The 27,178-nt window shown below is 45.4% G+C and overlaps 1 protein-coding gene across 2 annotated transcripts in view; it reads left to right on the forward strand.

Moving 5' to 3' along the window:
* STAT1 (signal transducer and activator of transcription 1) overlaps nt 1-27,178 on the forward strand; it is a 153,325-nt gene that overhangs the window by 70,457 nt on the left and 55,690 nt on the right. For both annotated transcript variants that reach the window (XM_063932754.1, XM_063932755.1), the window contains exons 9-15: nt 8,737-8,895; nt 11,834-11,926; nt 12,147-12,206; nt 14,691-14,720; nt 17,043-17,136; nt 18,544-18,585; nt 21,639-21,722. In XM_063932754.1, the coding sequence (XP_063788824.1) occupies nt 8,737-8,895; nt 11,834-11,926; nt 12,147-12,206; nt 14,691-14,720; nt 17,043-17,136; nt 18,544-18,585; nt 21,639-21,722 (562 nt within the window). The remainder of the gene's footprint in view (nt 1-8,736; nt 8,896-11,833; nt 11,927-12,146; nt 12,207-14,690; nt 14,721-17,042; nt 17,137-18,543; nt 18,586-21,638; nt 21,723-27,178) is intronic.

Raw genomic sequence — 27,178 nt, forward strand, 5'->3', positions numbered from 1 at the left:
CAACAATTTAACATCTGCAGAACGACAGGCACTGCATGATCTGAGAGCTGATAAAGACTTAATTATACGGACCGCAGACAAAGGAGGTGGCATTGTGCTACAAAATCTGTCGGATTACAAACAAGAGATTTATTCTCAACTACAGGATGTGCAAGTATATGAGGAATTGCCTGATGACCCCACTCAGAGTTATAAAAGTGAATTAACCACCATCTTGACGCAAGCAGTTTCCAATGGCATCATCTCGGAACAATTAAGTCACAACCTGACTCAAGAATGTCCTGTGTCACCCATACTCTACACCATACCCAAACTTCATAAAAATCCCACACGCCCTCCAGGTCGCCCCATCATAGCGGCAAGAGATTCTATATACTACAAAATCTCACAATACCTGGATTTCTATTTACAGCCATTGATACAAAAACACCACATGTTTCTAAAAGATACCACCACCTTAATCAATAAACTGATATCTATCACACCTGTCCCAGACAATAGCAAACTGTGTACTTTAGATGTCATATCTCTATACACCAACATTCCACATGATGCTGGCATTCATGCCGTTAAAATGTTTTTGACCAATAATGCTGCTTATGAGGGGCCAGATCTTGACTTCTTTTTAGAACTTCTGACTCTTACCTTGACACGTAATTACTTTCTTTTCAACGGTAAATGGTACCGCCAGCGACGGGGCTGCGCAATGGGTTCTTGCGTAGCTCTGTCGTTCGCAAATATATACATGTTCAAAGTAGAACAGGAATTATTACTTTCCAATAGCTGTATATCTGGGGACTTACTTTGGATTACCAGATATATAGATGATCTGTTGCTGATCTGGACTAGCTCCGAGCAACAGCTAGAGTTACAATTACAAAGGATCAATACCCTTGACCCCACCATCAAGTTCACATGGGACATCAGTGACACACAGGTACATTATCTTGATGTCAATATCTCCCTTACTAACGGTGTACTACATACCAGCCTTTACAAAAAGGGAACAGACAGAAATACCTATTTACACGCACAAAGTCAGCATCCTCCGGCGTGTATCAGAGGTCTGCCCTATTCACAGTTTCTCCGTGTTTGCAGAATTTTTGACACACACGAAAATACCATCACTGACATTGATTCCTTGATTGTACAATTCTTACAACGTGGCTACAATTATGAAGAACTACTTAAGGCTAAGACTAAAGCATTAGCCATTCCTAGAACACAGCTACTAGCACCAGCAGTCCCCAAGTCCGCACTTCTCAATAAACAAGTATTTGTGCAGGAATACCATCCATTCAGTCGCACTATCAACAAAACAGCCAAAGAGCTCTGGCCAGTTGTAGCCCTAGATCCTGACCTGAAATTTGCTAGAAAGACCAAAATTCTCCCCAGCTTCACCAGAAACAAAAATCTTAAAGATTTATTGGTAAGAAATGACATAACTGGTGCTTCCAATGCTGGACCGACACATTTCCTTACCCGTAAGCCGGGTTATTACAAATGCACTGGCTGCATAACTTGCAGCTATATGGAAACTGGAAGGGACTTTTGTCATCCACATACTGGCAGACGCATTTCCATCAAACATTTCTTGACCTGTAGTACCAGATTTGTCATCTACTATATCAGATGCCCTTGTGGTCTGCTCTATATAGGTAAGACCACCTGCATGTTCAAGGAGAGAATGGCCACACACAGAATGGCCATCAGACAAGCCCTCGAAGGAGGCAATCAAGATCAGCCAGTCGCTAGACATTTCAAGACCTTCCAGCACAACCTATCCACACTCAAATACAAGATCATTGACCATGTTCCGATCAGCATCACGGGGGGAGAAAGAGCCAAACAACTGCTACGCTTGGAAACACGCTGGATACACAAACTTAACACGGTGTCTCCAGCGGGACTTAATGAATATAACTCCTGGAACTGTTATTTGTGATGTCCTTTACACCCATCAGATCATTTTGCCATCCTTTCTTTCCAGCGTTCTGATGGTGTATATTCACGGACAGGTTGCACTAGACTGTGACATGAAATGGCGCTACCTATACCTGTGACGCCTTTGCAGCGTCCATTTACCTATAATACATGTGGACTGGATTTGATCTCATATTGCTGTTTTTTTTCGTTTTTTCCTTTGTTCTCTTATGTGACATGAATAAGTAAATTGTCCATTTGCTTGTAGTAGAGTCCGTATGCTTACATAGCGCTTTAGGATCCCATTTTTTTATGCTTTCCACGTATCTTTATAACTAAGCTTACTAATTAGTTCATTGGCACAAGTGTTCATATGTGGAATGTCCTGGATTCTTTGCTATTTAACTTTGTTTGATTAACAAATACTTTCTTTTGATTATCGTTTGTATGTTTGGGTTTTTTTCTTTACACACTTTTGTTTATACAAGTCTCCAGGCAACGGCTGGCGGTCAGGTGGTGCAGACCAGGCACCCGTCGCATTGCATGTGACGTCAACAGCCGCCGACCGCGGCTCTGGAACCACGAGTTAACACTGTGAGATCTCTTTCTATAAAGGTATGTGTTTCCCCTTTGTTTTGTATCCTGACGAAAGTTTTTATAATAAAACTGAAACGTTGATCTACATAGGCGTGCTAGCCTTTGATTATTACTGCATATATAAGTCCTATGAGTGCCGCCAGCATCTTCTATGTATATATATATATATATATATATATATATATTTGATATTAAAAGGGTATGCATACAATATAACATAGGTACAGTATATCATTCAGTTATAATGTAAATAAATATGGTTACAGAATTATAGTTACATAAGAAGCAGATACAGCCAACGTACATCACCCTGTCCCATAGAACTTTCCTCCATCTCAGCAAGCAACTAACAGAGCTTCCTGGGTGAGGGGAAATACCTATAATACTGTGTATTGGGGGAGGTACATGTCTGGGACTGAGTCTTCTGCTATTGGTCCATGGGAGGGAGGTCTCTCATTCATGATGTGTTATTGGTCAGTTCATATGCAAGCAACGTCAGGTTTGATGATGCATTTATAGGGGTTAGCCACTGGTTTTTGCTGCATACATGCTGTCTTCAGGAAGTTCCTTTGTATTCATACATTTGGTCATAAATAATCGTTGCAATGTGCTACAATCTACCCATAGCTATCAAATTAACACACGTTCTCCTGATCATTTTGACACTAAGCATGATATGTTTAACTTGTTCCGTTCCAATAATACATATATATCTGATGTTACACTCTATTATATAATGTAATACAAAATGATGCTAAACATGTTTTGTCTATGTGTTGTATGAATATGTTGTATATGTCTTTGTGGCTTCTCTGTGCGAATGCGTATTCTACTGTATATGCGCAAAACGCACGAACAGAGACCCATCTGTTTGGAGTTTGTATGTGGTGTGTATGTAATATTATTGGCTTCTACAGTCCACCCTTTGCCAGTAGACAATAACTGTCATAACTGTCACACTAAACATAATTACAAAAAAAAATTTCAAACAATAATCGGTGACCTAGACACACGTATGTATTAATTTCGCAAATCAGACATTGACTATATTTGGGGAAGACAGGGATGAGGACGGAACATCCTCTATATGCACTCGGCGGTCACGGGACCACTGGTTGGGTGTGGGATGACATTCAACCTATAGAGTATGCTGGGACAGTGCTATGGCCTATGATGTCTGATTCGAACGAAAGTTGCATACATACATGTACCTACGGCTTTGTACACTGATGTTCGGATTCAATAGAGTTTTTGCTGGGTAGAGGGAGAAAACATAAATCGTGAAAGAGACATATAAAATTTTCATGGTATATATTCCTATCACTCCCTGAATATTTGTTTCCATTCCTGGATCGTATGCTAGGTCTGTTTCATCATTGAACAAGGGTTATTATTTCAGGTAGTGTCCTTCCTAGATAACATAAACCTTCGGAGTTCGGGGAGAGCCATTCGTAAACTTTTCTTCCACATATATTAATGAGCTCTTTATCTGCTATGTTTGAATAGCCATTGTCTGATTGTTCCTGCTTACCAATTTCAGGAAATCAGGAAATTGGGAGGTGAGATTTAAACATACCAGGGATTTATCTATGGTACTGGTGGATCTTAAGACTAGGGGGTCTAGTTATATTCCTTGTCCACCTGTCCCCCCCCCCCCCCCCTTTCCGTGTCATTTAAGTACCTCAGCTAATTCTAAAGAATATGGCGTTAATCCTTAATATTTTGTCTTAGAGGTACCTGTGAGCACATCCAACATTCCGTTTAGTTTAAGACCTTACCCACTAGTGAGTGGTAATCACTCAAGGGATGTCTGTCAAATGCTGCCTTATTGCTAGACTGACATCTCTGGATGCAATCATCTCAATTATAGGGTCACAAGAACTACAAAATACAGTATTCCTCAGACAATAGCCTATCGCGTTACCTCCGAACTCCGTAATTACTAGACTTTTGATTTTCTCTGGCTTTAACAAAGTGATAGGCTGATCCTGGGATCCTATAAAGACATCACTCCTTTCTCCAGAACCACTTCCAGTCCCACACTCGACTCCCCATGAAACCTCACAAAAATAGAATGTCCTGGAAAAAAAATGTTTGTCAACGGGAAAAAAGAAAGATAGAACAAAACAAATCTTGCTTATAGCAAATCCATTACTACGACTGGTCTTTCTGTCCTTTAGTACGCTCAGGTAGTGTTCAACAGTGCCGCCTCTCAGTCTTCACGGAACAGACTCTCGAGTCATATTTCTGCGATTTCACTCCCTTTATGAGTTCCTTCTGGACTAACGACTTTCTTGCGATGGGAATTCGTGGACCCAAGTCTCTCTCTCGGCTACTTTCACTGGGATCGTGCTGTCAACAAAACTTGGTATGGTCCTTCCCACCTGTCTATTAGGCAACCTGGGCGTAAGAACAATCACACAGTCTCTTGATTCACAATCAAGACAGTTAGTAGTTGGCATATCAGGAATCAATAATTTCAAGTTCTTTTGTTAAGTTCTCAAATGCTGGCTCATCTCGATAAGGTACTCTACTGTCACCTCATTGGTGTATTTCTGATCATGGTGCGGATCGATCATGACATGAGGTTGTCTTCCAAAACCAAAAAAAAATAAAAATTTTCAAAGAGGGTGATTCATTAAGTGGGGATCTGGGAGTGGTTCCGATGCTACATAACACTATTGGCAGTGTCTATGACCACAATAGTCCAGTTTCAAGCTATCACTTTGCTCCTAATCCTAGGGGTACCATATCTACACACAAATTCCTGCACAATTTTCTTTGCGGTAAACACAGCAGCATCTGTGGCGACAGGAAATGCCTCTACCCGGTTTGAGAAAACATCAGTGCACACCAATACATATTTCAAATTCCTACAGGGTGTTAACTGTACGAAGTCGATTTGTATTACCTGAAAAGGTCCATCTGCAGGAGGGATATGGGATGGCTCTGTCAATGCTACCTTACCAATATTCTTCCTCATGCAAGTAAGACAGGTCATTGCTTTCCTGCTTGCCTGAGAAGAGAACCCTGGTACACGCCAGTAAGTACTTACCAATTTGGACATACCTTCCTTACCCTAGGTGAGTCAGACCATGTGCCTCCTCAGCTAGGCCTAGGAGATACGTCCTGGGGGGCTTCTGGCTTACCTTGTCCATCTCTACAGAGTCCTGAGGACTCCTGACCATACCCCTTCGCCTTCCAGACCTCCTTTTCTTGTTGGGAACACAAATTTGCATCTTAATTTAACTGTAGTGTGTTTGCAATGTAGAGTAAAAACATCTCTAGAGTAGAAAAAAAAAATATCAGGTCTGCGTTCACCAACGGGCTGTCACTTATGTCTGGTCTCGTAGTAAAGGTCTGATTCAGATATTCCATACCATCATGCATATCAGTGTCTATGCAAAATTTCCCTTGACCAGTATTCTCATCCTCCACCCTTTGTGCATGACAAGGCACACTGCAGTAATATACTGGTGTCATTCTGCTGATGAGACATACCGGGTTCGGGCAGAACTTTGAAGGACCAATACGGCATGTGGTGTATGAACTGTCAAACCATGTACCAGTACTACGTCCTAAGTATTTGCCCCTTGTCCTACACAACTGCGGTTTATCCCTTGAGACCATGTGTCCTGTATGGAAGAGACGAAACAGAAACTGTTTCGTATCTGCCAGGGATGACTCAAATGAATCAGCGCACAACAACAAGTCATCAACATATTGTATCAGCACTGACCCATTCTCAGGCTGAAAGGACTGTAAACAGTCATGTAGGGCTTGGGAGAAAATACTCAGGCTGTCACTGAAACCTTGGGAGAGTCGGGTCCATGTATTGTACCCCCTTTGTGAACGCAAAGATGAAGAGGAAACTGTGAAGAAACAGAATAGAGGTTGGTGACAGTAAAGTTTGTAGAGAGGGAGAGGATTTTATTAAAATGACAACTGGATTGGGCACTACGGGGAATTGATTAACTACTTGGTCTACCCCCCTTAAATCTTGTGCTTGCTGTGTCACTACTGGGACTACCTCAGCCATCAATCCAGTGTCCTATCCATCCTAAGTTCATAGGGAACCCAGTATCTGCAAGATAATTTAATCTACCTGTGATGGACATGACTTTAGAACAGTGGAATGCAACATCAGTCTTTGAGGAGTATCTAACATACCTTGTACTTCCTGAGCGGGAGTACAATATATGTATTTCACATTTCAATTTACACAACAAATTCTCTGTCGATTAAGTTAGTCAGGAGCCACTGCTACTAGGAGAAAAGAAAAGAGTTTAGCATCATAGAGGCCCAATCGTAACTTCAGCAGGTTTTGTCAAAGGGTAATGTTGCACTTCTCTTGTTACTCCCATTTGCCGAATTAGTGTTTACCAGTGATCTTATCCTGATGGTGAATTTTCTAGTACTACAAAAAAAACAAGCTTCTAGGTCATGCAAAGTATTCATTCAATCCTTCTCATCCCATATTAAGGGTCTGTACATGGTCTTCAGACGTCATTCAACCAAGGGCCTAATCTCCCTTTTATATACTACTCTCATTGGGGAAACTTCCTCTCAGCGTGATCCTCATGAGAAAGCATGGGAACTGGACCTAGGCTCGGCCTTAGATGACGAGGAATGGTCTGAAGCCTGGGGTAACGCGGCAGTTAGCTCCATCTGCGTTAGAATCAAGGAGAATGTTTATAAATTATTATATAGATGGTTAGATGGTATTATGTACCGTCTCGTTTGACCAAAATGTACCCTGATACATCGGATAGGTGTTGGAGAGGATGTGGAGCAGAGGGCTCTTTTCTACACATATGGTGGTCATGCCCTAAAATAGTAAACATATGGAGGGAGGTGATTAATTTTATTTCCAGCTTATTGCAGACTCCTATTCCTTTTGACCCTAAATACATTCTTCTCCCCTTAAACCTGCCAACGCTGACAACATGACATGTCAATTGGCTGCAGATTGGAAAAACCCTATCCCGCCTTCCATGCAATCTATAATTACCCGTATCTGGTATGTTTACCGCATGGACTACATGACTAGCATTATAAATTTTTCCTCTAAGTCATTCGAGAAAATATGGAGCCCATGGCTGACTACCCAACATGCCCCTTCACCTTTTAATTAGTGATGCCTCGCACTATATTTGATGGGACTCCCCCGGGGACTCTGCCCTACCTTATTTTGTCTCTCTCTTTCTCACTCCTTTTCTCTGTCTTTCTTTCTTCTCGACCTCTTTCTACTTTTACTTTTCAGTCTCGGTCGGTTAGCTTCTCTGCTGACTGCCATTCTATCTATTTTATACTACCCGCTTTATGGGTCAAAAATGGATCACTGGTTTTTGGTTTTTTTTTTGGTCATCTTTATAGTCACCAACTGTTAAGCTGTATTTGCAATGTACTATGCTATAACCACTATTTGTTGGTTTCTGTTCGCTTTTGTGATCCCACGAATAAAAATTATGTTTAAAAAAAAAAAAAAAAGGGTCTGTACATGGTCCAACAAACATTTCCGAGCTTATCTAGACTAGGGGCATTACTAGAAATGAATACTTCTTATGTGGTAATTAAAAAGAAATACCCGGGGGTTACCCTATCTCTGTCCGCTTTCCTACTGTAAAATACTAATCTGCGGACAGGATATTCTCCATTTATGACATTACTTTCTTGATTTTTATTTTATTTTTGGGTTTTACTATATATGTACTTGAATGGCTCCATACTTACCAGTTCCACTGGTCTCAGCCACTTCCCCTGCAGGCTACTGCTCCTTTTTTACCGGTTGGATACTCCTCTGAGTGCATGAGAAATGGCTGAAACCAGTCAGGTCGCCTTCTCCTCCTAAATAAAACTTTGACATTCATTAGTACATATATAGGTTACATTCATAATTTTCATAATTTTATTATTTTCTATAGTTCGTATACTGGCTGTAACTGCTTCCACATCCACATATGGCGGTGTACTTGCTTTCTCTTTTTACTTACTTATTGTTGCTACGAGTTCAAACAGTTATGTTTTCGTTCTTGTCTTATATGACTTTGGTTAAACATGCTACCTGCAATACCTCAGGATCAAAACCACCAATCACTGGAAATGATATTTCACCATTCATACGTACTCAATCATTACAAAAAGCCTCCGTGTGTAAGGACCATACGTTTGAATTATAGACGAGACATTGTCTCTTTCCATTACTCCATCTCGCAGGTTCACCTCTATTGCCAAGAGTCTACAGCAGGTGCGGCAACAGCTGAAGAAACTGGAGGAGTTGGAGCAGAAGCTGACGTACGACGGCGACCCCATAACAAACAACAAGCAGGCGTTGCAGGAGCGCACACAGGGTTTATTTAAGCAGCTCTTACAAAGGTATCGCCCTATTCCTTCCAGTGAGCAGATTAATATTATTCTTTCTCAATGTTTTGTTGGAAAGAAAAATAAAACTGATACAATTGGGCTGATAAACTGAGGAACTGGGGAAATAGAAACTACAGACGGTAAAGAGAAGCCGAGTATTCTCCTGTATTCACAAACCAGGACAAATGTCAGGAAATAGGGAGTGTACCAATGGTGTCCCCCCAATGCTATGTGTTACTTGTATAACGCAGCACCCCCCTCCACAGTGCTATATGTTACCTGTATAACGCAGCCCCCTCCACAGAGCTCTATGTTACCTGTATAACGCAGCCCCCTCCACAGTGCTCTGTTACCTGTATAACGCAGCCCCCTCCACAGTGCTATATGTTACCTGTATAACACAGCCCCCTCCACAGTGCTATATGTTACCTGTATAACGCAGCCCCCTCCACAGTGCTATATGTTACCTGTATAACACAGCACCCTCCACAGTGCTCTGTTACCTGTATAACGCAGCCCCCTCAACAGTGCTCTGTTACCTGTATAACGCAGCCCCCTCCACAGTGCTATATGTTACCTGTATAACACAGCCCCCTCCACAGTGCTATATGTTACCTGTATAACGCAGCCCCCCCCCCTCCACAGTGCTATATGTTACCTGTATAACGCAGCCCCCTCCACAGTGCTCTATGTTACCTGTATAACGCAGCCCCCTCCACAGTGCTATATGTTACCTGTATAACACAGCCCCCTCCACAGTGCTATATGTTACCTGTATAACACAGCCCCCTCCACAGTGCTATATGTTACCTGTATAACGCAGCCCCCCCCCTCCACAGTGCTATATGTTACCTGTATAACGCAGCCCCCTCCACAGTGCTCTATGTTACCTGTATAACGCAGCTCCCTCCACAGTGCTCGGTTACCTGTATAACGCAGCCCCCTCAACAGTGCTCTGTTACCTGTATAACGCAGACCCCTCCACAGTGCTCTGTTACCTGTATAACGCAGCTCCCTCCACAGTGCTATATGTTACCTGTATAACACAGCCCCCTCCACAGTGCAATATGTTACCTGTATAACGCAGCCCCCTCCACCACAGTGCTATATGTTACCTGTATAATGCAGGCCCCTCCACAGTGCTATATATTACCTGTATAACGCAGACCACCCCCCCTCCAAAGTGCTCTGTTACCTGTATAACACAGCCCCCTCCGCAGTGCTATATTTTACCTGTATAACGCAGCCCCCTCCACAGTGCTCTGTTACCTGTATAACGCAGCCCCCTCCACAGTGCTCTGTTACCTGTATAACGCAGCCCCCTCCACAGTGCTATATATTACCTGTATAACACAGCACCCTCCACAGTGCAATATGTTACCTGTATAACGCAGCCCCCCCCCCTCCACAGTGCTATATGTTACCTGTATAACGCAGCCCCCCCCCCTCCACAGTGCTATATGTTACCTGTATAATGCAGCCCCCACCACAGTGCTATATGTTACCTGTATAACGCAGCCCCCTCCACAGTGCTATATGTTACCTGTATAACACAGCCCCCTCCACAGTGCTATATGTTACCTGTATAACGCAGCACCTCCTCCACAGTGCTCTGTTACCTGTATAACGCAGCCCCCCCTCCACAGTGCTATATATTACCTGTATAATGCAGCCCCCTCCACAGTGCTATATGTTACCTGTATAACGCAGCCCCCTCCACAGTGCTATATGTTACCTGTATAACGCAGCCCCCCCTCCACAGTGCTATATATTACCTGTATAACGCAGCCCCCTCCACAGTGCTATATGTTACCTGTATAACACAGCACCTCCTCCACAGTGCTCTGTTACCTGTATAACGCAGCCCCCCCTCCACAGTGCTATATATTACCTGTATAACGCAGCCCCCTCCACAGTGCTATATGTTACCTGTATAACACAGCCCCCTCCACAGTGCTATATGTTACCTGTATAACGCAGCCCCCTCCACAGTGCTATATGTTACCTGTATAACACAGCCCCCTCCGCAGTGCTCTTTTACCTGTATAACGCAGCCCCCTCCACAGTGCTTTATGTTACCTGTATAACACAGCCCCCTCCACAGTGCAATATGTTACCTGTATAACACAGCCCCCTCCACAGTGCAATATGTTACCTGTATAACGCAGCCCCCCCCACAGTGCAATATGTTACCTGTATAACGCAGCCCCCCCCTCCACAGTGCAATATGTTACCTGTATAACGCAGCCCCCCCCCTCCACAGTGCAATATGTTACCTGTATAACGCATCCCCCTCCACAGTGCTATATGTTACCTGTATAATGCAGCCCCCTCCACAGTGCTATATATTACCTGTATAACGCAGACCACCCCCCCTCCAAAGTGCTCTATGTTACCTGTATAACACAGCCCCCTCCACAGTGCTATATGTTACCTGTATAACACAGCCCCCTCCACAGTGCTATATGTTACCTGTATAACACAGCCCCCTCCACAGTGCTATATGTTACCTGTATAACACAGCACCTCCTCCACAGTGCTATATGTTACCTGTATAACACAGCCCCCTCCACAGTGCTATATGTTACCTGTATAACACAGCACCTCCTCCACAGTGCTATATGTTACCTGTATAACGCAGCCCCCTCCACAGTGCTATATGTTACCTGTATAACGCAGCCCCCTTCACAATGCTATACGTTACCTGTCTTCCGCACCTGTTTAGCACAGCCTCATCCCCCACACACACACACACACACACAGTGCTATATGTTACCTGTCTAGCACAGGCTCTTTTATTATTATTATTATTATTTATTATTAAAGGCAGCGCCACACTGTTTATAACTCATAAAAACATAATCAGGATTCAGCAAATCAGAACGTATTACATTTACAAATGTTATAATGTATTACATCACTCTAAAGATATTATATATTTGTTCAACAGCTCTTTTGTGGTTGAAAGGCAACCGTGCATGCCCACCCACCCACAGCGGCCCCTGGTCCTGAAAACTGGCGTCCAGTTCACTGTGAAACTCAGGTACCGATCACACGTGTGTCCAGCCATTCTGATCTGCATGTATGTGACTGCGCCACGGCGAGATATCACTGATTGTAAAGCACCGAGTATGTCCTCATGTTCCAGATCTCTAGTTGTGTATATTCTGGGGACGCATCATCTGATTATTGTAATAAGCGTCTGTTCCAGGGTAACGTGTCGGGAAATGTTGCGTTATAAGTATTTATTCTGTATTTTACAGACTTCTGGTCAAACTACAGGAGCTCAACTACCAGCTAAAAGTAAAAGCCGTTTTTGATAAGTAAGTATATGTTTGATAGTGAAATATATATATATTGATGAAGTCCAAGTGATGAAACCCGTTGGGAGACCTATACTTACCTCATACCAAAGATAAGGAAAATCTGCTTATTTTGATCTTATTGTAGTTTTATATTTTCATTTTAAGTGTTTTAGTCCAGTTGTGATTGTATTGTTGTCCCATTTTATATATATGTAATTTTAATTTATTTTTACGGTAATAAATAGTTTTATTATATTTATTATTGGCAATCGTACTTAATTGACACCGTTGGTCGCTATACATCCCTCATCCCCCCATTCCATATATATATATATATATATATATATATATATAGCAAAGTCACTTTAAAAGTGTAAGCTTAATTATAAGTGCTACCATTTAGGGGTCTATTTATGAAGCAGTGAAAAGTGTAGAGAAATGAGGAAGTGAGCCTGTGGAGAAGTTGCCCATGGCAACCAATCAGCACTGAAGTAACATTTATAATTTGCATACTATAGAATTGTACGGAGCAGCTCATTGGTTGCCATGGGCAACTTCTCCACTGGCTCACTACTCCACTATTTTCACTGCTTCATGAATAGACCCCTTAGACCAGGGGCAAAAAAAGGGGCGTGGTATAACAAAAAAGTGGGTGTGGTATAACAAAAAGTGGGCGTGGTATAACAAATAAACGGACGTAGCCTTGCTGCACAGAGTGTAATGACTGCCTCGCACGAAATAACACATTGGCCCCCACAGGTAAAACCCTCAAACACATATGCCCCCACAGTGCCAGATACACATATGCCCCCACAGTGCCATGTGCCCACAGTGCCAGATATGCCCCCACAGTACCAGATACAGATATGCCCCCACAGTGCCATGTGCCCACACTGCTAGATATGCCCCCACAGTGCCAGATTACAGATATGCCCCCACAGTGCCATGTGCCCGCAGTGCCAGATATGCCCCCATAGTGCCAGATATGCCCCCACAGTACCAGATTACAGATATACCCCCACAGTGCCATGTGGCCCCAGTGCCAGATATGCCCCCACAGTGCCAGATACAGATATGCCCCCACAGTGCCATGTGCGCACACTGCTAGATATGCCCCCACGGTGCCAGATTACAGATATGCCCCCACAGTGCCATGTGCCCGCAGTGCCAGATATGCCCCCACAGTGCCAGATGTGCCCCCACAATGCCAGATTACAGATATGTCCCCCACAGTGCCATGTGCCCGCAGTTCCAGATATGCCCCCAGTGCCAGATATGCCCCCACAGTGCCAGATTACAGATATGCCCCCCACAGTGCCATGTGCCCGCAGTGCCAGATATGCCCCCACAGTGCCAGATTACAGATATACCCCCACAGTGCCATGTGGCCGCAGTTCCAGATATGCCCCCACAGTGCCAGATATGCCCCCACAGTGCCAGATTACAGATATGCCCCCACAGTGCCATATGCCCCCAAAGTGCCAGATATGCCCCCACAGTGCCAGATTACAGATATACCCCCACATGTGGCCGCAGTTCCAGATATGCCCCCACAGTGCCAGATATGCCCCCACAGTGCCGGATATGCCCCCACAGTGCCAGATACAGATATGCCCCCACAGTGCCATGTGCCCACGCTGCTAGATATGCCCCCACAGTGCCAGATTACAGATATGCCCCCATAGTGCCATGTGCCCGCAGTGCCAGATATGCCCCCACAGTGCCAGATTACAGATATGCCCCCACAGTGCCATGTGCCCGCAGTGCCAGATATGCCCCCACAGTGCCATGTGCCCGCAGTGCCAGATATGACCCCACAGTGCCAGATATGACCCCACAGTGCCAGATATGACCCCACAGTGCCAGATATGACCCCACAGTGCCAGATATGACCCCACAGTGCCAGATATGACCCCACAGTGCCACATATGCCCCACAGTGCCACATATGCCCCACAGTGCCACATATGCCCCACAGTGCCACATATGCCCCACAGTGCCACATTTGCCGCCACTGTGCCATGTGCCCGCAGTGCCAGATATGCCCCCACAGTGCCAGATATGCCCCACATTGCCAGATATGCCCCCATAGTGCTCACCGTGCTGTGTGGAGAGTGCAGCGCGCGCTTCTCCTGCCTGCCGTCCTGCCCCTCAGTCTGGTCTCCGGCGGTGGCGGCAGCGTGTATGGCTCAAATCAGGCGCCGGTTCGCGAGCTCTGATTGGCTAACGAACCGGCGCCTGATTTGAGCTATACACTCCGCCGTCACTGCCGGAGACCAGACTGAGGGGCAGGACGGCAGGCAGGAGAGGCGCGGCTTCAGGTGGATGGGCAGCGGATCGCGATCGACTGGTCGCATGTCCGCGATCGACCAGTCGATCGCGATCGACTGTTTGGCCACCCCTGCCTTAGACTGTAATCACTTCCTGTGTTTTATGATGCACAGTATATGGAATATGTATTATTTTATTTGAAAATAAAGGTTTGCTTTTTTTTTTTTTTTAGAGATGTTAATGAGAAGAACACGGTTAAAGGGTAAGTGCGTGTGTGTATTTATGTGTGTAGGTGTGTGTGTATTTATATATGTGTGGTGTGTATGTATGTGTGTGTGTGTGTGTGTGTGTGTAGCGAGCTGTAGGATTGTATGTTTTTCAATACCAGTCCATCATTTTGTTTTTTTAATGCAGTCAAGCAAACAAATCAATTAAAATCATTTAAAGCCGTGATATGTTTTGTAGACATTTAAGCACATTTTCAGTGGCTATAAAGTGCTTAAAAGGATACACTTGTGGAAACTAGGCCCCTAAATCACTTTAAAAACGCATCTGTACAATTTCCACCCCTGTTAGCAACAATGAAATCGTAATCCGTACGTAAAACACATGAAACAAAAATGCACTAAACAGGCTTTAAAAATAGAAGATTTTAGAATTTAAGAGGTATTAACAACACAATAAAAATTCAAAAATGTAAATAGGGGAGTCACCCCCACTGTCAGTGAGTCCCGGCTGGTGATGTTGGCAGCGTTGGGGGGCAGTGGGTGTGGCTCCCCATCTGAATTTCGGGGCGGTGCTACAGCCCCACCTCCGGACCCCCCACTGGTTGCTTGGCTTCCATTTTTGGCCTATTTTGTATCCTGTATATTGTACTCGCATGCAACAAGGAACAATAATGTTTATCATTATTATAAGTTATATATAATATATATATATATATATATATATATATATATATATTAAATCAAAACGTTAGCAGTGCATTCTTCATTTTACATTTGCTAAATTACATCCAGCGCCGGATACAGTCATCCTGCACTAAGAGGCAATGGACCCTGTCACAGACTTTGCGACTTACGCCGCGCTGAGCACCTTATTCGCATGACTAATACAACAGAAGCGCAATGATCGGGTTCTCCCGGGCACTGCCATTGCATGCAGCTGCTGCCTCAGACGCTAACCTGGGCAAAAACGTACTTTTGCCGTAAAGGAATGTGTGTAATCTAGTGCGCCTGGTACACGGTGAGTGACTGTGTGCGCAGGTATGATGTGAATAAGATATAAAAGTCAGGAGAGTACAGGAATCGCTACCGGTGGATTGTCTAAGTTGCGCCAAGCGTCTTGCGCCATATGCTGCGAAACGCTAGGGGGCGTTAAAGGTAGCAGGCTGCGGGCGACGGATCAGAAGCGTCTTTATTGTAACGAGAGTGGCGCTGTTTCCAGAAGGATCTCTCGCACAGGGCCGCGCTAGTGCGCACTGATAATGATGACGATGAAACCGAGCGTATGGATAGAATATCTGCATGTGATTCCGCGCATGCAATGCGGGAATGGTCACGGCCAATGTGCATTCAACCAGTTGGCTGGTCAAGAGAGCGGAGAGCCCGTGTGCAGCCTGGTGCCGATCGCATATGCCGGTCTCTGGGCCCTATTTCCTCAGTGACTCCTGCGCATGCGTAGATCTCCATGCTCCATGTTTACAGTGATATTTGCGACGTCAACGGAGAGGTAATTATTGTGAGTGGGTGCAGGCAGGGGCAATCGCAGGATTAGTAGAGGGGGGTTTCCAAATGCAGTCCACAGTCTCCCGCTCTGCGAAACATTGGAGCAAGCGCGGGGAGTGGTAGAAGAACCTAGTTTCGACCCTGGGCATTAATGTAACATTGGTCTTTTTATACACTGGATACTGTATGGAATACAGTATCAATATTTTACACTATAGATGGTTTATAGTATAGGCTGTATCAAACATATTTATCTAATATAAAGAAAATAAGTGGTCAGGAAAAGGTTAAACATCCCATAATGAATAAATACACAAACATAATAGAACCTGTAGGAGACAGAACTGCACTTTCTAAGCACACATTCTCCCACCTCATGGTAAGGCTCCTGTCTCTTCTTCCTGGCAGCTACTCTCTGGCCCTGTGCACTGACTGAAAGCTCAGATCCACACACACAGCAAAGTGGGTAGAAGAAGCTGCTTCCACTGGGCATATGCAGCAGCTCTGCTCTGTTCCTTTACACTGCATGATGTGACGGTAGCTCTAGTAATCGTAATTTATACTATTGCTAACATGGTCGTAATCTGAGTCGATGGCCAAGAGGAGGGGGTTTCCAGGCAACCGGAAACATCCCTGTGTTTGCCTGTGGCAGGGGCATGCACTGTGGGTCTCCCTGGGTATTCAACTCTGCATCCGCCCACCCTTTCCTTAACGTCTTCTGTCCTAGAATGTCAGCCTTGTGTGTCAGACGTGGCCGCACATTGTCCTGCACCACACCTGTCCGTATACCTACCAGTTCCATGTCATGCACTGTGTGTAGAACATTCTGCACTGACCCTTCTCCTTCTATCTGGCAGGTTCCGCAAATTCAATATTCTAGGTACAAACACAAAAGTGATGAACATGGAGGAATCCACCAATGGATGTCTGGCCGCGGAATTCAGGCATCTGGTAAATGATGTTCCAGTCTGTGGGCTCATGGTGGGACTCGTACGCAGCAGCGTCACTTGTCTGACGCTCTAGTATAGATGGAATGTAGTCTGGAAGGAAGAGAGGGGGTCATTCCGAGTTGTTCGCTCGTTGCCGATTTTCGCAACGGAGCGATTAAGGCAAAAATGCGCATGTGCATGGTACGCAGCGCGCATGCGCTTAGTATTTTAGCACAAAACTTAGTAGATTTACTCACGTCCGAACGAAGAATTTTCATCGCTGAAGTGATCGGAGTGTGATTGGCAGGAAGTGGGTGTTTCTGGGCGGAAACTGGCCGTTTCTTGGGAGAGTGCGGAAAAACGCAGGCGTGCCAGGATAAAATGCGGGAGTGTCTGGAGAAACGGGGGAGTGGCTGGCCGAACGCAGGACGTGTGTGTGACGTCAAACCAGGAACGAAACTGACTGAACTGATCGCAGTGTAGGAGTAAGTTTCGGAGCTACTCAGAAACTGCTAAGAAATTTCTATTCGCAATTCTGCTAATCTTTCGTTCGCAATTCTGCTAAGCTAAGATACACTCCCAGAGGGCGGCGGCCTAGCGTGTGCAATGCTGCTAAAAGCAGCTAGCGAGCGAACAACTCGGAATGAGGGCCAGAATCCGGAGCTGCTGCTATTTTATCTCTGTAATTCGGAAACTGATGTTTTTTCCCTGAAAGCCGGTTCTATCAGGCCGCAGTGTTAGGCATATGAGCCCCTCTTATAGGACAGTGCTTGGAGGGGATATGTCTCGTGCAGCTAAGCAATACAGACAGGACAGACAGAAGAGACCTTTTATTAAAACTGTTGCTTTTTTTCCTAATAATATATATTCATTATCTTTACAATAACGTCATCTACCAGTGACGTATTATACAATAATTCTCGGTTTGTGCTCTAAAGAAAGTGTGATTCCCAATGACACAGGAGTCCTGTGATATCACTGCTGTCAGGGACCAGTTATTGTATATCTGTCCCTTATTGGTCCCTGTATCCTTTTACGTCCGGTTCTTCTCTGATTTAGCCTTCCATGTTACAGCGGTCACTCTGTATGAGATCCCCATATTATCAGTTGTGCTCTGGGATATGCTCCCCCCGTCTCCATGTCACGCGGATTACCGCTGTGCTACAGTTAGATCCCTAATCCCTCAGTGTTATAATAAGTATAATTGTGTGCTGCAGTGTTGCAGATTCGCCCGTATACAGTAACTTTATATCCTCTCGGATTATACAAGGAAATGACTGTGTTGTCCCCATGTACCCTCTGGAAATGTGATTCTAGTTCTGTTTCACTCCTAGCTGCAGAGTTTATTATTCCATAATCAATTCTTCATTATCATGAAATTCTTTCCTTACTGTATGTCTATAATGGGGTTTTTATTCTTGCCTTATAGCAATTAAAAGAACAGAAAAGTGCCGGCAACAGAACCAATGAGGTTAGTGTACAGTATGTGTAATAATTCCGCTACAAATACATCAGATGCAAGTGGAGTACAAAACATCTCAAACTGTGTGGGGTTTATATGTTCTCCCTGTGCTTGTGTGGGTTTTCTCCGGGTGCTCCGGTTTCCAGAAATATACTGGTAGGTTAACTGGCTACTGACAGAAATGAACCCTAGTGTAGGTGTATAAGTGTGGCAGGGAAAGTAGAGTGTAAGCTCCACTGGGGCGGGGGCTGATGTGACTCTTAAGGCGGGTACACACTGGCCGATATATCGGCCGTTCTCTTGAGTAGCCAATATATCACGGGTCTGTCGGCCAGTGTGTACGGGCGATATGTCTGTGAACTCCGTATTTCACAGACCTATCGCGTCGGCCCCGCAGCACAGCTGACGGCCAGTATACCTACCGATATATTGGCGCGTCGCTGTCTGTGTACGGGTGGTCGACCGACCGCCCGTACACATGCTGTGGCAGCCGGCAGTGATTGACAGCGGAACTGGGCAGCCGGGTGTACACGCCCGCCCAGTTCATGACGTCAGTCCCCGACGGATCGGGCAGTGTGTATGCACAGCACACTGCCTGATCCGTCCATAGATATATCTGCCGATCAATTGATCGGCAGATATATCTATCAGTGTGTACCCACCTTTACACTCTCTGTACAGCACTGCAGAATATGTATGTGCTATATAAATAACCGGTAAATAATAATATGTAAAGGGATTGTCCTCTTGTTGGATCTAGTGGTGAGGATCCTGGTGATCATCCAAACCAAGTAACTGAACCGCAACATTTTTTTTTATCCCTTTTGTTTACGATCAGATAGAAAAATAAAAACATTGGGTGTGAACAACGATCTCCGCGTCCAGTATGGGAGAATTTCATTATTTGGTTTAATACTGAGCTCAGTACGAACAACACAAGCATTAAACATACCTCTCTGCCCACCAGCCGGCCCGTACGTCGTGCAGCCACCCCACTTCGTGAATCAGGGTCACTGGGTGTAAGTCCCGGAGGAAAGTCTGTCTTATTGAGTGAGGGTTAAGAGAGTCGAGAGGACCCAACTCCAACTCTCTGTAGTGGGTCCCGTTGTGAGATGTGTAAGTCTAAAGAATTTAGAATCCCTAGGTAAGATGTAACCAGTGGCCTGGGCCGGGGGGGGTGCAGGGGCCACGACCGCTATTCCTGTTGAGTGCTGCTGCCTAACTCGGCCCTGGCAAACGTTTTTATTTTTTCCCAATCTGCGCCACCGCTAATGGTACATCCCCTGTAATTAAAAAAATCACATTTCTCACCAGTCATACCTATTATGGCACCACAGCTCTTCTGGATTGCCCCCTGCTTGGATCTCATGCAGGCCAGGTTACAAAGTTGGTAAGTGTGGTTCTTCCAGCGCCAGCATGCAAGAACACTTCATGGCTTTCGGTGTTACAAGAGGTTCCACTATGATTTTACAGTATTTTTACAGGGCTAACAAGAGACCCCCAGTGCTGCTTACTTTTGGCACAGTACTCTCTAGTTGAAGGGACCTGATATTTTTTTTTCCTGTGGGGGCCCATTGTGTTTAGTTTTTTTTCAGTGGAGACCAGAGTGGGTGTGTGTGGTGGTGTTGTTGTTATTGTTGTTGTATTTTTCCGCCTGTGTCGTTTTATTCCTGTTGGGGCCAATGTGTATTATTTTTCTCCAGTGAGGGCCAATGTGTGAGTTGTTGTTTACATTTTTTTTTTTAGTAATAAAAATACTAGTATTAATTATAGATAATAGATATAGCTGTGTGTGCGTAGGGGGGGGGGGGGGGGGGGCTATATAATTTCTCATACAGGGTGCTAATACATTTTGGTTCGTTCAAACCAAGTGGTGTTGACAATGGGTGGACACCAGCCCACAAATAAGGGGAGCCGGTGCCTGTTCCACCCACCCTGCACCAGCATGAGGAGTAAAAAGGGTAGATTAGGAGTGCTGTCCATCATTCAGCTTTGCGCTCCAGCCCCTCTCCCCCCCCCCCCCCCCCCCCCCCCCCTACACACCTCCCCCTGTCACTCCAGTTGTCTCTTCCAACTCTGTGATCTAGAGAAAGTATTTTGGAGACTTACTGTAAAAGGCTTGTCAGGCTTTAGTGTTGTTCTACCTCATGCAGAAGGGGGTGTTGTGTTAGTGGGCCTTGCACTCTGGCCCACTAGCTTCTTGCAGTGCCCCTGGCTTAACGGCATGGAGGTTCCAAACCTTCCAGTTTTCAGACCCTGATAGTAATTTTAGATATGAATACCAGCTCAAACATTTGGCAGTTTGAAAACCTCATACAAAACCAAATTTTAGTGAATTTCCTCAAAATATTGACAAATGGTGGCTTTTGGGGGCCTTCCGAGTTGATCGCTAGTTGCATTTGTTCGCAGCGCAGTGATCAGGCTAAAAAACGGCAGTTCTGCGCATGCGGCGCAATGCGCACGCGCGACTTACGGGCACAACGAGCGATGCAGTTTTGCACAGGGTCTATCGATGCATTTCAGTCGCATTGGTTGCCGTAGAGTGATTGACTTGAAGTGGGCGTTTCTGGGTGGCAGCTGACCGTTTTCAGAGAGTGTTTGTAAAAACGCAGGCGTGACTGGGCAAACGCAGGGTGTGTTTGTGACGGCAAATCCGGAACTGAATAGTCTGAAGTGATCGCAAACGCTGAGTAGGTTTTGAGCTACTCTGAAACTACACAAAAATTTTTGCAGGCGCTCTGCGATACAACCGTTCGCACTTCTGCTAAGATAAAATACACTCCCAGTGGGCGGCGGCATAGCGTTTGCACGGCTGCTAAAAACTGCTAGAGAGTGATCAACTCGGAATGACCCCCTTTGTCTCTTCCCAGCTTTGACTAGCTGATTTGATTTATGTTAAAGTTGCTTACACTGCCTGGGTGTAGAGTTAGTTTATGTTCAGTACAGATCTGCTGCCTTGTAAACGTTACGGATGACCTGACATATATCTCCATTTTGTGCACTATACATATATTTTTTTATCTTTATCCTAATGTGCTATTCTTCATCTTCTCTCCGTTTAGGGACCTCTGATTGTCACGGAAGAGCTGCACTCCTTGAGTTTTGAGACACAACTTTGTCAGCCAGGAGTTGTGGTGGATTTAGAGGTACACTTGCTGAATGATAAAATGGATGTACTGTAGCAATCACAGCTACAGATGGGGAAGACTTTCATATCCTGTCGCTCCTTTACTTTCACATAACCTATTGTGAAAACGTGCGACGGGGCTGCGACCATTTTGCTTCAGTGATAAAGGGATATTGAACTAGATGCAAGAGTATTGCTGGTACTTGTATAATACACAAGTGATGTCTTATGGCTGAGTCTCAGATAATCGTGTTCTACCGTGTTCAGTTTCAAAAATATCTCAAAAATATTGGAGATTTCATGCTACAGTAAATTGTTGCAAGTTTCCCACTCATTTCTTCAGTCTGGTTATTAGGCAATTAATACTTACACTGTTTAACCAGCTACACGTGTATGGCTCATGGAATTGGTATGTGTTAGTGGACTAACTGGAATGGGTGTGTGTTAGTGGACTAACTGGAATGGGTGCGTGTGTTAGTGGACTAACTGGAATGGGCGTGTGTTAGTGGACTAACTGGAATGGGCGTGTGTTAGTGGACTAACTGGAATGGGCGTGTGTTAGTGGACTAACTGGAATGGGCGTGTGTTAGTGGACTAACTGGACTGGGCGTGTGTTAGTGGAGTAACTGGACTGGGCGTGTGCTAGTGGAGTAACTGGACTGGGCGTGTGTTAGTGGACTGACTGGACTGGGCGTGTGTTGGTGGAGTGACTGGACTGGGCGTGTGTTGGTGGAGTGACTGGACTGGGCGTGTGTTGGTGGAGTGACTGGACTGGGCGTGTGTTGGTGGACTGACTGGACTGGGCGTGTGTTGGTGGACTGACTGGACTGGGCGTGTGTTAGTGGAGTGACTGGACTGGGCGTGTGTTAGTGGAGTGACTGGACTGGGCGTGTGTTAGTGGAGTGACTGGACTGGGCGTGTGTTAGGGGAGTGACTGGACTGGGCGTGTGTTGGTGGAGTGACTGGACTGGGCGTGTGTTGGTGGAGTGACTGGACTGGGCGTGTGTTGGTGGAGTGACTGGACTGGGCGTGTGTTGGTGGAGTGACTGGACTGGGCGTGTGTTGGTGGACTAACTGGAATGGGCGTGTGTTGGTGGACTAACTGGAATGGGCGTGTGCTACTGGATAAACCTGCCCCCTCCATGTAGCAGCCTCTACCGTTATAGGAGTCATATGGAACAGAACCTCAGCTCCTCTTTTTCTTGAATCAAGTCGGCTAAAAGGCCGCAGCCCTGTGGAAAATAGGATTTTAATACCTACCGGTAAATCCTTTTCTCTTAGTCCGTAGAGGATGCTGGGGACTCCGTAAGGACCATGGGGTATAGACTGGATCTGCAGGAGACATGGGCACACTATAAGACTTTGAATGGGTGTGAACTGGCTCCTCCCTCTATGCCCCTCCTCCAGACCTCAGTTAGAAAACTGTGCCCAGGGAGACGGACATTTCGAGGAAAGAATTTTTTGTTTAAACACGGTGAGTGTCATACCAGCTCACACCACGAATATACCGCAGAACGTGGCATTCAATAGAATACCAGCCAACGGCATGAAAAATACACAGCCACATGCTGAGAGAATATGCAACACAACCAGTGTGTCAACACCACCAATAAAAAAGACACCGCCTGCCATGGCATGCACAACGTCAGCAACAGCCTGACAGAAAAGAAACACCACAAGAGTGTAACCATAACCAATTACTGCAGATACAGTACGCACTGGGACGGGCGCCCAACATCCTCTACGGACTAAGAGAAAAGGATTTACCGGTAGGTATTAAAATCCTGTTTTCTCCTACGCCCTGGAGGATGCTGGGGACTCCGTAAGGACTATGGGGTTTATACCAAAGCTCCAGACCGGGCGGGAGAGTGCGGACGACTCTGCAGCACCAATTGAGCAACATGAGGACCCCATCAGCCAGGGTATCAAACTTGTAGAGCATAGCAAAAGTGTTTGAACCCGAGCAAGTATCTGCTCGGCAAAGATGAATCGCCGAGACTTCTCGGGCATCCGCCCAAGAAAACCCACTTTCCAAGTAGAATGGGTCACCACCGAATTCGGTAACGGCAATCCAGCCGTAGAACGAGCACGCAGAATCGGATCACAGATCTAGCGTGTAACCCACTACAGAGACGCAGACGCCCCAATCACGCTGGGAGCAAACCGGACAAACAGAACCTGTTTCCACAATCTGAGCCAAATTGGCGACCTAAATATTCAAAGCTCTGACTACATCGAGAGACCTTGAAGCAGCTCAAGTAACCACAGGCATCAAATAGGCTGGTTTCTGCGAAACACCTAAACCACTGCTGGCAGAACTATTATCTGAGTTCTCAATTTCGCTCTGTCCACCTGGAAGATCAAACAGGGGCTCTTGTGAGACCCAGCCTCCACTTCCGACACCCGCCTTGCGGACGCCAAAGCCAAAAGCATGACCACTCTCCAAGAGAGAAAATTTAACACAACCTTTCAGAAAGGTTCCAATCATTGTGACACAAGAAAACTCAACACCACGTCAAGGTCCCACGGTGCCAATGGGGGCACAAACGGAGGGTGGATGTGTAGTACTCCTTCCACGAAGGTCCGAACTTCCGGAAAGGTCGCCAATTCTTTCTTGAAAGAAAATCAATAATGCCAAAACCGCTCTTGAATGGAGCCTAACTTTAGGCCTGCACCCACACCTGCTTGCAAAGAATGGAGAAAAACGACCCAGCTGAAAGTCTTCCGTAGTAGCCTTCTTGGATTCACACCAAGACACATATTTTCTCCAAACACGGTGGTAAGGCTTTGCCGTTACTTCTGTTCTAGCCTGAAGAAAAGTGGAAATTACTTCACTGGAAATACCCTCTCTGGCTAGGATATGGCGTTCAACCGCCACGCCGCCTAACGCAGCCGCGGTAAGTCTTGACACATGCCCGGATCTAGCTGTAACAGTTCCTCACATAGAGGAAGAGGCCAGGGATCCGCTATGAGTAAATCTTGAAGAACTGGATACCAAGCCTTCCATGTTCAGTCCGGAACAATGAGGATCACCTGAACCTCTGTTCATCTTACGTTTATCACCTTCAGCAGAGTGAAAACGGAGGGGACACATAGACCGACTGAAAACACGCAAGGTGTCCCGAGGACGTCCACTGCTATAGCTGGAGTGTCCCCTGACCTGGAACAATATCCCTGAGATCTCTTGTTGAGGCGAGACACCAATATGTCGAATTCAGGCACACCTCAAAGACCTGTCGCTTCAGTGAAACTTCTCGATGACGACTGTATATCTCCCGGATGGAGATCGCATCTGCAGAGGAATCTATTTCTCCGTCGTTCACATCCGGCCCGAAGAATGCTAATATAGCATTTACCAGTCCTTTCGCCCCGCGGAACACCTTTACGGCATCTGCCATTGCCGCTTTGCTCCATGTTCCGCCCTAGCGGCTTACTTACACCACTGCTGTCAAGTCGTCCGACAGAATTAACACGGGCAGATCACGAAGCATATGTTCACTGAACATAGCTCTTAATTCAAGAAAGCTTATTGCAGACAAGCTTCCCAGCTTGACCCTTTCCTCTGGAAATACTTCCCTTGCAAGGACTGCTCCCCAGTCTCGGAGATCTGCATGCATGGACACCAAGATCTCATCCTGGATTCAAACCTTCTTCCCTCTAGGAGGTGAGAACTGAGCAGACACCACAGGAGCGATATCCTGGCCATTAGGATTATATTCCGGCGCATGTGCAGGTGAGACCCGGACCACATTTTCAACTGGCCCCGTGAAAACCAGTCTGCCATTTGAACTGCTAACTGAAAAGCCTCTTAGGCCACACCGATCTTCTTCATCAACGGAACATATTGATGGATTGTCACCGCAAATCTGATCAGACTCTGGATCCTCAGACCTCTTTCCACAGGAACACACAGAACTTCAACCGTTTCGTATCTACTCTGATACCCACCTCCGACGCCTGCGTCGTTGGGAACAACAGCCTTCCCCTGTGTTGAAGTCAGAGAGAAACAACGATTTGCACCACTTGTTTCTTGACCTCGCTTTAATCAGGAGAGCGTCTCAGTACAGAATGACAATAGCTCTTATTATTGAAAGAACCCATCATACTGCCATCACCCCAGTGAAATGGCAAAGACAATCCTGGATATCACCCCAGGTAAGGCGAAAGCGGAGAAACACGCATTTAACCCCTTTTCTACCTTTTACGTGCTGGAGCTCTCTGGTCTGAGAGAATCCATCCTGTAGGACAACCACGTAAAGAGAAATCTTTTTTTTTTTACACAGGGACAGCAGGACAACGCCCTGAACCTGACGCAACACTGGTATGGCGTCGCGTACTACCTCCCCTTCCAGAGGGGAAACGGCAAGAAATCAGTGAGGGGAAAACATCTGCAAACGCCAGAATGTCCCCCTTTGTAATCTATACTTAACTCACAGGTCCTAGTCCATTCCCGGACTGATTGAAAAGTAGTAGACGAGCTCCCACCGGAGTAGGCTCCAGCCAGTTAGACCCAGCGACATGCGGTGGATGTGGTAGAAACATAAAACGACATCCACTTCTGCAAACCTAAAAAGGCTGCAGAACTCTGACCTTTTCACCTTCCACTATCTGCACCGAAAGGGGAAAAAAAACGGACTCGAACCGGTTAAAATGATTGTAGCCCACAACAGAATGTGTCACCAACAGTTATGAAGGAGTCTAACTCACGAAGTCAAATTTACCAGTACTATCCGCCGAGACTGACTGAACAGGGGCATATCCCTCAGCATTCCCCCGGCCACACCTCCTGTGTTCGCACGGTAGCCTGCCGCAATGTTATAGAGAAGAACCAACATAAGGAACATCCCCTCTCTTTTTAGGGTAATACTATCGGATGCCTTTCCGAATATAAACACTCCCTCATGTGCATGTAATGCAAATAAGCCCAAAGCATAGAAATAAAATATCACTTAGCTTCCTGTGTACGATCCTTTGTGACAGGGCTCCGTGTCGACCAGGAGTTGACTTTCACAGTATTCTATCCACGTCGTGAAAAGAATAAACCTTCGGACTCCTTGAGAGGATCTGAGACCAACTCGTCACAGCCAACCTAGAGCTTTATCAACAGAGCGACCAGCACATGAGAAGGAATACCTTTACTTCAGCATTCATTATAAATCATAATATGAATATACATAACGTAATACACAAATACACACATATCCTCTATATATATATATATATATATATATATGTATGTATGTATGTATGTGTGTATGTATATATATATATATATATATATATATATATATATATAACATACATATAAGCGGATTGTCCGGAACCATCGGGTCCCTAGTGACATTAATGTGTTCTGAATGCGTATGACCATGTACTGAATGCACCAGTTGTGGATCTAACAGGAAACCTTATGGTCGACAGAAAACCTAGTATTCGTCGACAGCAGGGAGTAGTAACCAGGCAAAATAACATTCT

The sequence above is a fragment of the Pseudophryne corroboree genome, chromosome 7 (assembly GCF_028390025.1).
Source record: "Pseudophryne corroboree isolate aPseCor3 chromosome 7, aPseCor3.hap2, whole genome shotgun sequence".
Lineage (NCBI taxonomy): Eukaryota > Metazoa > Chordata > Amphibia > Anura > Myobatrachidae > Pseudophryne > Pseudophryne corroboree.